The sequence below is a fragment of the Suncus etruscus genome, chromosome 7 (genome assembly GCF_024139225.1).
Source record: "Suncus etruscus isolate mSunEtr1 chromosome 7, mSunEtr1.pri.cur, whole genome shotgun sequence".
Classification (NCBI taxonomy): domain Eukaryota; kingdom Metazoa; phylum Chordata; class Mammalia; order Eulipotyphla; family Soricidae; genus Suncus; species Suncus etruscus.
The window spans coordinates 66,582,157-66,594,522 of record NC_064854.1 but is presented as its reverse complement, the minus strand read 5'-3'; the positions used below and the strand labels follow the sequence as shown (position 1 = coordinate 66,594,522).

The following is a 12,366-nucleotide window of genomic DNA, read 5'->3' as shown; positions in this document are numbered from 1 at the left end:
TTTATATTTCAGAAAAGGGGGAAATGTAGGTGTACCTATCTGAGACCCTAGATTTAGGTGTAGCGACCTGAGACCCACTCATTTCTGGGAGGGGTCTTGGGAACCAGATATGTGTGACCTTACCTGCAAGACCCCACCCATTCCTGGGAGGGGTCTTGGAAAAGTTAGTTAAGCCTTGGACCAAGGGGATTCGGGCCTTTTCTGTGCTGCTGGGCGTTCTGGCTTTTGGGTCTCTGCGTTCTGGTCTTAGACTAGCATGGAGCCCAAAGGGAAGATGGCTGAAAGAAGTTTAGATGCAGGGCCAAGAATAACTAGTGCTTGAAAGGTTATGAGTAGGCCACACACATGTGGTGAATAGGGCATGAATAAAGTTAATGCTTCCTGATGCCTGCCTGTGAGTGAGTTCAATACCCATCGCTTTCCTGAACCCCAGACCCGCCGGTTGATGGGGGTTGTGGAATCACGTGGCCTGGGATGGCAAAGAGAAATCCTTCACCATCCAGCACCATCGTTAATTATTTAATTTAACACAACCTCTCAGATAAGGACTTTAGACAAGCAATATGGAAGATGCTCAAAGAACTCAAAGAATCAATGGATCAAGTTGAAAAGAACACTAATAAAAACCAAGAAAATATAAAGACAAAATCACAAAACTCCAAACTGAAATAACATGTCAACTAACAGGCCTAAAAACTCAGTAAACGAAGTGAATGACAAAATGGATAAGCTCTGGGACAGGGTATCAGAAGCTGAGAATAGACTTGGTGCTGTGGAAGATGAGATAAATAACAATTCTATACAGCAGGAGAGATTGGAAAAAAAACTTAAAGCAAATGAACAGACAGTGGAAAAATTAGTCAAAGAGTGGGAACAGATGAAAATAGAAGTCTATGATAAGCTCAACAGAAACAACTTAAGAATCATTGGAGTCCCAGAGACCCAGGAAGAAAATTTCCAGAAAGAATCAATGGTCAAGAACATCATTAAAGAGAAACTTCCAGAGCTAAATAATATACGTGATCAAATCCTGCATGCTCGAAGAGTACCAACCAAAAGAGACCCCAGAAAAATACCCTGACACATCCTAGTCACAATGACGAATCCCACAGATAGAGACAGAATTCTGAAAACAGCAATCAAAAAGGGAAATTACATTCAAGGGAGCATCTGGAGAATTACAGCAGACCTGTCACCTGAAACACTCAAGGCCAGAAAGCAGTGGTGGGATATTGTGACAAGACTGAATGAAATGAATACTTCACCTAGAGTACTGTACCCAGCAAAACTCACTTTATGGTTTGACTGAAGAATACATGGTTTCACAGACAAAAAACAGCTCAGAAACTTTACAGACTCAAAACCAGTCTTAAGAGAAAAACTGAAAGACCTAATTTAAGACAAGACTAACCAAAAGACACACCAAATTTCGATATAAAGATGGCATTAAATCCCAGGACAATTCTTTCTCTCAACGTCAATGGACTAAATGCACCAGTTAAGAGACAGAGTGGCTAAATGAATCAAAAAACTCAATCCAACCTTCTGCTGCCTACAAGAAACGCACCTGAATAGTCATAACAAACAAAGACACAAAATAAAAGGCTGGAGAAAAATTATCCAAGCAAACAACACCCATAAAAAAGCTGGAGTGGCCATAATAATATCAGATAATGCAAACTTTATACTCAGGAATGTTGTAAGGGACAAAGATGGACATTATATATTAATCAAGGGGAATGTAGAGCAGGAAGAAATAACTCCTAAACATATATACACTGAATAAGGGTCCAGCAACATATTTAATACAATTGTTGACAAATCTGAAAAATAATATCAATAACAACACAATAATTATGGGGGACCTCAACATGGCTTTGTCAACACTAGACAGGTCAACCAGACTGAAACCCAACAAGAATATACTAGACCTGAGGAGAGAAATGGAAGAAAGAGGCCTAGTGGATATATATATATATATATATATATGACACTCCATCCCCAGAAACCTGGATACACATTCTTCTCCAATGTACATGGGACATTCTCCAGGATAGATTACATGCTGGCACATAAAACATACCTCCATAATATCAAGAGCATAGAAATTTTGCAGGCTACCTTCGCTGACCACAAGGCTCTGAAATTATTTTTGAATTCCAAAGGGACACAGAAGAAAAACTTTAACACCTGGAAGTTAAACAGCCTCATACTCAATAACCTGTGGGTCCGAGATGAAATCAAGGAGGAAACCAAAAGGTTCCTGGAAACAATTGACAATAGACACAAACTATCAGAACTATGGGACACAGCAAAAGTGGTAATGAGAGGAAAATTTATAGCTTTGCAAGCACACATCAGGAAAGAAAAGGGGCTTACCTGAGTATATAATGACACAGCTAATAGAACTAGAAAGTGCTCAACAGAAGGACCCAAAAATAGGGAGACAGGAGGAAACAACAAAGCTGAGAGCAGAAATCAACAAAGTGGAAAACCAAAAACAACTAAAAGATCAATGAAGGCAGAAGTTGGTTCTTTGAAAAAAAATAAACAAGATTGATAGACCACTGGCAAAACTAACAAAGAAAGAGAGAGAGAGAAACTTGATAATTCGTATTAGGAATGAAAAAGGAGAGATCACTACTGATATGGCAGAGATTCAAAGGTAATGAGAAACTACTTTGAGAAACTCTATGCCACTAAAAATGAGAACCTGGAAGAAATGGATAGACTCTTATAATCTTCCACAGTTGAAGGAAGAGGATGTAGCATATCTAAACACCCCCATCACTATTGATGAAATTAAAATGGTAATCAAATGTCTGCCCAAAAACAAAAGCCCAGGCCCAGATGGATTCACTAATGAATTCTTTCAAACTTTCCAAGAGGAACTACTACCAATCCTGGCAAGAATCTTTCATGAAATCTAACAAATGGAAACTCTTCCAAATAGCCTTTATGAAGCCAACATCACCTTGATACCTAAACCAGACAGAGATGCTTTGAAAAAAGAAAATTACAGAGCATTATTGCTGATGAATGCAGATGCAAAGATCCTCAACGAAATCCTGGCAAATAGGATTTAATGCCTCATTAAGAAGATCATCCACTATGATCAAGTAGGTTTCATCCCAGGAATGCAAGGATGGTTTAACATTCGTAAATCTATCAACATAATACACAACATCAACAACAAGAAAAATAAAAATCACATGCTCATATCAATAGATGCAGAGAAAGCATTTGATAAGGTCCAACACCCATTCTTGATTTAAAATCTCAGCAAGATGGGAATGGAAGGAACCTTTCACAATATAGTTAAGGCCATCTTCCACAAGCCAGAGGCAAATATTGTCCTCAATGGAGAAAAACTGAAATCCTTTCCTCTAAATTTTGGCACAAGACAAGGCTGTCCTTTCATCAGTCCTATTCAACATAGCACTGGAGGTGCTTGCTACAGCGATTAGGCAAGAAAAAGATATCAAGGGAATCCAGATAGGAAAGGAAGAAGTCAAGCTCTCACTGTTTGCAGTGACATGATACTCTATTTAGAAAACCCTAAAGTCTCTACGGAAAAGCTTCTAGAAACAATAGACTCAATAGGTGGCAGGCTACACAATTAACACCAAAAATCAATGGCCTTTCTATACACCAATAGTAATAAGGAAGAAATGGACATTAAGAAAACAACCCCATTCACAATAGTGCCACACAAACTTAAATATCTTGGAATCAACTTGACTAAAAATGTGAAGGACCTATACAAAAAAAACTAAAACTCTGCTCCAAGAAATAAGAGAGGACATGCGGAAATGGAAACACATACCCTACTCATGGATTGGCAGGATTAACATCATCAAAATGGCAATATTCCCCAAGGCATTATACAGATTTAATACGATCCCTCTAAAGATACCCATGACATTCTTCAAAGAAGTGGATCAGGCACTTTTGAAACTCAGTTGGAACAATAAACACCCTAGAATAGCTAAAGCAATCATTGGGAAAAAGAATATGGGAGGAATTACTTTCCCCAACTTTAAACTTTACAACAAAGCAATAGTTATCAAAACAGCATGGTATTGGAATATGGACAGGCCCTCAGATCAGTGGAATAGGCTTGAATGCTCAGAAAATGTTCCCCAGACATACAATCACCTAATTTTTGATAAAGGAGCAGGAAATCCTAAATGGAGCAAAGAAAGCCTCTTCAACAAGTGCTGTTGGCACAACTGAATAGCCACTTGCAAAAAGTTGAACTTAGACCCCCAGCTAACATCATGTAGGAAGGTAAAATCCAAATAGATTAATGACTTCGATATTAGACCCGAAGCCGTAAGATATATAGAACAACACATAGGTAAATCTCTCCAGGATATTGAGATTACAGGTATATTCAAGGAGGAAACTGCACTCTCCAAGCAAGTGAAAGCAGAGATTAACAGATGGGAATATATTAAGCTGAGAAGCTTCTGCACCTCAAAGGAAATAGCGCCCAGTATACAAGAGTCCCCCACTGAGTGGGAGAATCTATTCACCCAATACCCATCAGATAAGGGGCAAGTCTCCTAAATATACAAGGCACTGACAGAACTTTACAAGAAATAAACATCTAATCTCATCAAAAAATGGGGAGAAGAAATGAACAGACACTTTGACAAAGAAGAAATACAAATGGCCAAAAGACACATGAAAAAATGCTCCACATCACTAATCATTAGGAAGATGCAAATCAAAACAATGATGAGATACCACCTCACACCAGAGAGAATGGCACACACCACAAAGAATGAGAATAAACCGTGTTGGTGGGGATGTGGAGAGAAAGTAACTCTTATCCACTGCTGGTGGGAATGCCGTCTAGTTCTACCTTTATGGAAAGTGATATGGAGATTCCTCCAAAAATTGGAAATCGAGTTCTCATTTTATCCAGTTATACCACTTCTAGGAATATACCCTAGGAACACAAGAATACAATACAAAAACTCTTTCCTTACACCTATACTCATTGCAGCACTATTTACCATAGCAAGACTCTGGAAACAACCAAGATGCCCTTCAACAGACGAATGGCTAAAGAAACTGTGGTACACATAAACAATGGAATATTATGCAGCTGTCAGGAGAGATGAAGTCATGAAATTTTCATATACATGGATGCTCACGGAATCTATTATGCTGAGTGAAATTATTTAGAGAGAGAGAAAAAAACGCAGAATGGTTTTTACTCATCTATGGTTTTTAAGAAAAATGAAAGACATTCTTCAATAATAATTTTCAGACACAAAAGAGAAAATAGCTGGAAGTTACAGCTCACCTCAGGAAGCTTACCACAAAGAGTGATGAGTTTAGTTAGAGAAATAACTACGTTTTGAACTGTCCTAATAATGCGAATGCATGAGGGAAATGGAAAGCCTGTTTAGAGTACAGGTGGGGTTAGGTTGGGGAGGAGGGAGATTTGGGACATTGGTGATGGGAATGTTGTACTGGTGATGGGTGGTGTTCTTTACATGACTGAAACCCAAACACAATCATCTATGTATTCAAGGTGCTTATATATATATATATATATATATATAAAGATCACTACTGGTGACACTAGACAACAGGGTCAGCGTTGGCTACTGCAGCCATACCTGGTGATGTTTGGGGGCTCATTAGCATGTCAGAATTTGAACTTTACTCCTTTTGCTTAGAAGGCATGTGTCCCTGACTGCTGAGCTGTCTCCCATTCCTTGAGTCTGAATGAGAAATGCTGCTATTTTAAAGTCACCTTTACCAAGTTATTTTGTTGTTGGTTGTTTGCTTCATCTTTTAGTGTTTATTTCTTTGCCACTAGAGTTGCATGCATTACTCTAAATTTGAAACGGCTGTTCTTGTTTGTAACTATTTGCTACCATTTCTTTGCCAATGTGAAGTATCTGCTTTTATTAAAGTAGACAGCAGATTCATGAGCCATAAGTCTCTCCTCAATACTTTCTAAATTGAGACTTTATTACCATAACTAGTTTTTCTTTAAGTGAGAGATTAGAATTGATGTGATGTGCAGGACAGCTCTTTTGCCTTTCTCTTAAAACCAGAAAAAATTTTCATTGACAAAGATTATTTAGCAACACCCCCTATGCTATTAGTCTTGTTGGTATTCCACCCTTATTACTTCTCCTTCATCTGCCTTTTGCCAGCTTAAAAGTAGAAAGTAGTTTTATCTTTTGCTGTAGTCTTAAAATATAGCCATGATATCCTAGATGTCATTTTTCTTAGGTTGGAAACACATTTAGGTCTTAGATACTGAAATCTGCACGTGAAACTATAAAATGAAATTTTGCCTTTAAATTATTTGCCTTCGAATGGCTAGGATTGTTGTCTGTGTTAGAACTTTACTATGGGCTCAATTCAATTTAATTTGGGAATATCACAGTTCTTATTATACACTTACTGATTAAAAATCCCTGGTGTTAATTTTTATAAATTTTATTTTATTGAAACCATTGTTATCTACATAGTTCTTCATAGTTGAATTTTGGATATACAATGAGTCAGGTCTATTTCCACCACTAGTGTCAACCTCCCTCCACCAATGGATCCAGAGTGCATCCTATACTACCACCCTTTGCCCCCCTGCCTGACAATATAGCAGGCCTATTTAAGTGTTAAAGTTTAGGTCTCTTTATTCTATTGCCATTGACTTTGGCTTGGATATTTAGTTCTGTATTTATTTTTCCCCCCCACCATCCAAAAGTACTTGACCCCAGGCCCCCAGCCTTTTTTTTTTCCTTTTTTCTTAGTTTTATAGAAAAATGTGGTAAAACAAAGAAGTCTGTGTCCCAAGGTTCTTTGAAAAAGGTGGGAGCGCCTTTAAAAGATAAGAAATAGAAAAAAAAAAAGAAAAAAGGGATGTGTGTGGCTTTTTTTTTTTTCGTTAGGCACAGCAAAAGATGGGGATAAATAGAAAGGAAAAACAATTGGCCTAAAAATAAGGAGAACCTATGTATGAAGCATCCTGCCATAGACCTACTACAGGCTTCAGGCATACTAAGTTGTCTAATCTCAAAAGTCTTTCTTTGTGGGCCCAGTAAAAGTTCTTCTCAATCACAGTTGTTGCAGTCAGATTTTTGCAGTTAGGGATCCTGGTTTTTGCACAGAATCTCTGGTGTTTTATTATCTCCCACCACATAAATATATAATATATCTAAGGTAGTTGCTTATACGGTATTCTCCATATTCTCTTCCCAGGTTTTTGTCCATATGAAGCTCAGATTAGAAATTTTCATTCTTTACAAATTGATTACATGATTCATTACAAGTTGATTTTATATTTTGATGTTAGGTTACCAGAGAGAGCTTCTTTATCAGAGGGACGATGGCTCTTTTAGTGCTTTTGGAAATGACGACTCCTCGGGAAGCACTTGGTAAGTGTTTTTGTGATTAGAAAGAGTCTCTTAGTTTATTTTCTTGAATACAGCATCACTTTGAATGGATTTATATTCCATTCAAGACTTAAATCTCTCTGCATAGATTTTGAGTTTGAGACTACTTTTTTACATAGTGTGGATTTCAAGAGATTCTCCTCTTAAAATGCTTTCAAAAACACAAAAATTTTAATGTAGAAATTATAACTGAACTCTTCTCTCTTTTGGCGGGTAAAGCAGCAATATATATAAAGATGGTGCAGCTGGCAAAAACAATTTTGGTTAGAAATACAGTGTGATTGTGTCATAGATTTTTCTTAAATATGACATTAGAACATAAAGTTACTATTAATATAACAAGTATAGTTTCTTGAAGGGTATGTGTGTTTGTACATGTGTGTGTTTGCAAGAGAGAGAGAGAAAGAGAGGAGATAGAGAAACAGTAATAGACTTAAGTAATGAATTTTAACTTTTCTCCAACCTAGAATCTCTGTGTGGTTGTGTTTGTATTATTACTCTCTTTTCCACTTCTTTAAAATGAAATTTACTGACAAGATTGATTTGTTGATTTGTTGTCCATAAGATGGACAAGACCTGATATGGTGGTAACTCCTGAAATTTCAGTGGTTAAAAGTTTTTCTTATGCTGTATTTCCATTATTGTTCAGCATGGTTATGCTTCAGCCATCTCCACCTCACTAGCTCACAGGAGTTCCTAGGTTTTTCTGTAGGCTGGCAAGAGAGGGCTGGAATAGCCAGCACTGACAATTAGATTCTTCAGTCTGAGTATGACATTTTTTCTATCTTTTTCATTGTCAGAGTTGATTACATAACCCAATTTTAAGTAAAAATGTGAATTCCTCAGTCTATGCAAAATGAAGAATTAAAGATAATTGAATATTAATAAGCTTACCATATAAAATTTTTTATAAGATGGCTTTAAATTTTCTTTTGGCATGAGTCAACATATAGATTGGTAAATAGAAAAGTTTCATTGTTTTACTGCTAATATTCTCTTAACATCAATATTTAATGTTCTAACCATAGAGAGTAAATATATTTTTCAGAGTAAATATTTTAGGCATTGAGAGTCACTTGGAATCGCTACTGTATGGTCTTCCTTCTTTTGAAGTTGTCCTCTCTTATTTTGATTTCTTTCTGTTTCTCTCAAAACTATTCTATGTGGAGATGGAGAAGAGCTCATAGAGGGACTGACCTTAGGTTGAATTTGTTCTGAGACCCTAGATTTGATTGAGATGAATTTGACCAATAAGCTGTAGTCTGCTGTCTTACCCTATAGGGAAAAATATACATTATTTATGATTTTTGCTTTTTGTTTTTGAAGAATATATCTGGAAGTGCTGATGGCTTATTCTTGGCTCTGGGATCACTCCTGGTGGGGTCAGGGGGCTATATGTGGGTGGGGCCAGGGATTGAATCCAGGTTGGTGACATGCAAGGCAAGCATCTTACTTGCTGTATTATTGCTCCTGCTCTGACTTTTATTGCAGTTGCGTAGTATACATACTTCATCCATGTAGTCTTTAGGGTGAGTGAATCATGTAATGAGATCTTCTGTTTTAAATACTAAGAACAGTTGAGAGACAAAACAATTTATTTTGTTCTCAGTATATGAAACTTCCAAACTATAAAATAATGAGGGCAGATTAGATGATTTTTAAATTTCTTTCCAAATACAATTTGTTATGAGGTGATCTGGAATTTCTTGGCCACATTTGAGTGGAAACCAGGGCTAATAGATGGGCAGAGTTATTTATGTTTTCATCATTTTCCCTCCCTCCTTCTCTTTGTTTCTTCTTTAGTGAGTTCTCTTTTGGTAGCTCTTGGATGGGAGAAAACGCATGAATTGTTGATATTTTTATTTTCTGTGTTATTTGGAGGACTTTACAAAGTGTACTTGATATGTATGTATATATATGTATTTTTTCTCCCCACCCAAGGTTGTCAGCATTTGTTTTAAGATGTTTTATTGAAGCTGATCCTTACATAGATATTGACGAAAATGTACTACACAGAACATATACTTGGCTTAAAAGACATCAGAAATCCAATGGTGAATTTTGGGAACCTGGAAGAGTGATACACAGTGAGCTTCAAGGTGGCACTAAAAGTCCAGTAACTCTTACAGCATATATTGTGACTTCTCTCCTGAAATATAAAAAGTACCAGGTATTTAATCTTTAATAAATGGTGGATGGAAGATCAGAAAGGAAGTAGACATTAATAAATTAAATAAATATGACTTGCAGGTTAAGAATCTGAATTTTGGGGCTGAAGTGATAGGGTAGCGCATTTGCCTTGAACACAGCCAACCTGGGTTCGATCCCCAGCATCTCCTGAAGTCCCCTGAGACTGCCAGGAGTTATTTCTGAGCGCAGAATTTGGAAAATATTTTGCTTTGAATTTGTGGGAAACCCCCAAATTAAGATTAGAATGGGAAAGTGACTCTCTGATGAAGTACATTGTGTACCTTGCTTATGTGAGGCTCTGAATATTGCAGACATACATACAGAAGGCAAGCACTGAGAAACGAATAACAACTGAGTAACTGAAAGAACTCTAAAATGATTTTGGGGTGGTTTTAGGCTATATCTGGTGATGCTCAAGGATTACTGCTGGCTCTGTGCTCAGAAATCACTTCTGGCAGACTTGGGGAACCATATGGGATGCCGGGAATCAAACCCAGGTCTGCTGTGTGCAAGGCAAACACAATGCCCACTCTGTTATTGCTCTGGCCTCTAAAATGATTTTCTAATTTAAATGCTTTATATTTTTTGTAGATCAATTGTCTTTTTTGGGGGGGATGTTTTACTTATTTTTTATACATATAGCCATGCCATTTTAGTTTTGATTAATAATATCAACCCTTTAGTTAGTTGAGCGGGTGATCCATAACATGGTGCTTTTATGTAATATTTTATTTATTTATTTATTTATTTATTTATTTATTTGGGTCACACCCAGCAGTGCTCAGAGGTTACTCCTGGCTCTGCACTCAGAAATTCTGGGATCTGAACCACTGTCCTGCATGCAAGGCAAATGCCCTTACCTCTATGCTATCTCTCAGGCCCCTTATTTTATTTTTTAATTAGATGTGGGCATGCATAAGTATATTGCATATTTTATACATATAGATATTCATGAATTCATACAAGTTGTGAGAATATTAGAGTATGAACACGAGATCATCTGGTATCAAGTCTAGGCATTGACATCTATAAGTCATCTGCTCTACAAATTGAACCACATCCCTAGCCTCCTCCTCCTCTTTTCTTTTCTCGACTTCTTTATCTTCTTCTTCTTCTTCCTCTTCTTCTTCTTCTTCTTCGATATCTTGACTGCATTTTACTTGACCAAAAAAAAACCAAAAACAACAAAACAACAGTCTTTTGATTCTACTATGTCTTCTACTATGTCTCAGTCCCTACACTCACCATGAAGAGATATTTTTCTTCCCTGAATTTGGAGTTTCAACATCTGAGATTAACTATGAAAAATTATTTTCAAAATGCATGATACATTTTAAGCATCAGAAAGTTTAATTTTCTATTAATTGGACAAAGCCAAATGTCTATAAAATTATTCTTTTGAATTAAATGTTTGAATATGATTTTTAAAAAATATGTGGCAATTTTCATGGTAATGCATTGTTTATTTCAAGCCTAATATTGATGTTCAAAACTCCATCAACTTTCTGGAATCTGAATTCAGTAGAGGAATTTCGGACAATTACACTCTAGCTCTTATAACTCATGTGTTGTCTTTGGTGGAAAGCTCTAAAGCAAAGGAAGCTTTGGACATACTCAACTGGAGTGCAACTCGAGAAGGTAAATCGTCTATCCCATCTGAGTCTGGAATCTATTATTCTGAGTAAAATAAGTCAGAGGGAGAGAGATAGACGCAGAATAGTCTCACTCATCTATGGGTTTTAAGAAAAATAAAAGACATTTTTGCAACAAGCCTCAAAGACAAAGAGAGGAGGGCTGGAAGTTCCAGCTCACTTCATGAAGCTCACCACAAAGAGTGGTGAGTGAAGTTAGAGAAATAACAACACTGAGAACTATCATAACCATATGAATGAATGAGGGAAGTGAAAAGCCTGCCTAGAGTGGAGGTGGGGTTGGGTGGAGGGAGATTTGGGACATTGGTGGTGGGAATGTTGCATTGGTAAAGGGGGGGTGTTCTTTACATGACTGAAACCTAACCACAATCATGTTTGTAATCAAGATGTTTAAATAAAGATATTATTAAAAATAAAATAAAATTCATCTCTAAGGAAAAAAATATTTATTCAGTTCTTTTTTTTTTTTTTTTTTTTTTTTTGTGCCACATCTGATGGTATTCAGGGCTTACTTTAGGCTCTGTGCTCTACATTCACTCCTGGCAGGACTTGGGTGACCACCTTGGCTAAACTGTGCAAGACAAATATTACCCTTCCCAGTGCAATTTCTCTTTGTCTTTGTAAAAATATATTTTCTTATTTGTAGTTTATGTAGATTGAACCCTTACCTATTGCTGTACTGGAGACTAGTTGATTATTGCATAAAGGCTGAAGTAGTCAACATTTGTTTCTTTGCTTAGTTAAGTGACAGTAATTTCACATTCCATTTGGTATAATTATTATCTAAATAGTAATATATATGTAAGGTTATGGTACCCCATAGCCCATACAGAATATATTTTCAGGGGTTCATAGGAATATCTCTTGGAAGATTGTGGAGTTAGCTGAGGTTTCTCATGGGGAAGAGAGTTGGGGCTTGGTTTTGGAATTTCTTATGACAGATTTCAGGTAATTAAAAAAAAAGAAAAATTTTCTTAAAAACTTAGAGTTGGTTAACAACAGATTTACAGAACAGGATTCATTTCAGTGCTTCCCAAAGTATTTTTTCAATGGTCTGATTAGATAAATTAGGTATCTTGTCCTCTGGAATATACTAT

General features: G+C 36.7%; 1 protein-coding gene across 1 annotated transcript in view; it reads left to right on the top strand.

Annotated features, from left to right (window-relative positions):
* CD109 (CD109 molecule) overlaps positions 1 to 12,366 on the top strand; it is a 197,275-nt gene that overhangs the window by 160,893 nt on the left and 24,016 nt on the right. The window contains 3 exon segments of the mRNA XM_049776808.1: positions 7,328 to 7,409; positions 9,369 to 9,597; positions 11,090 to 11,255. Coding sequence (XP_049632765.1) covers positions 7,328 to 7,409; positions 9,369 to 9,597; positions 11,090 to 11,255 — 477 coding nt within the window.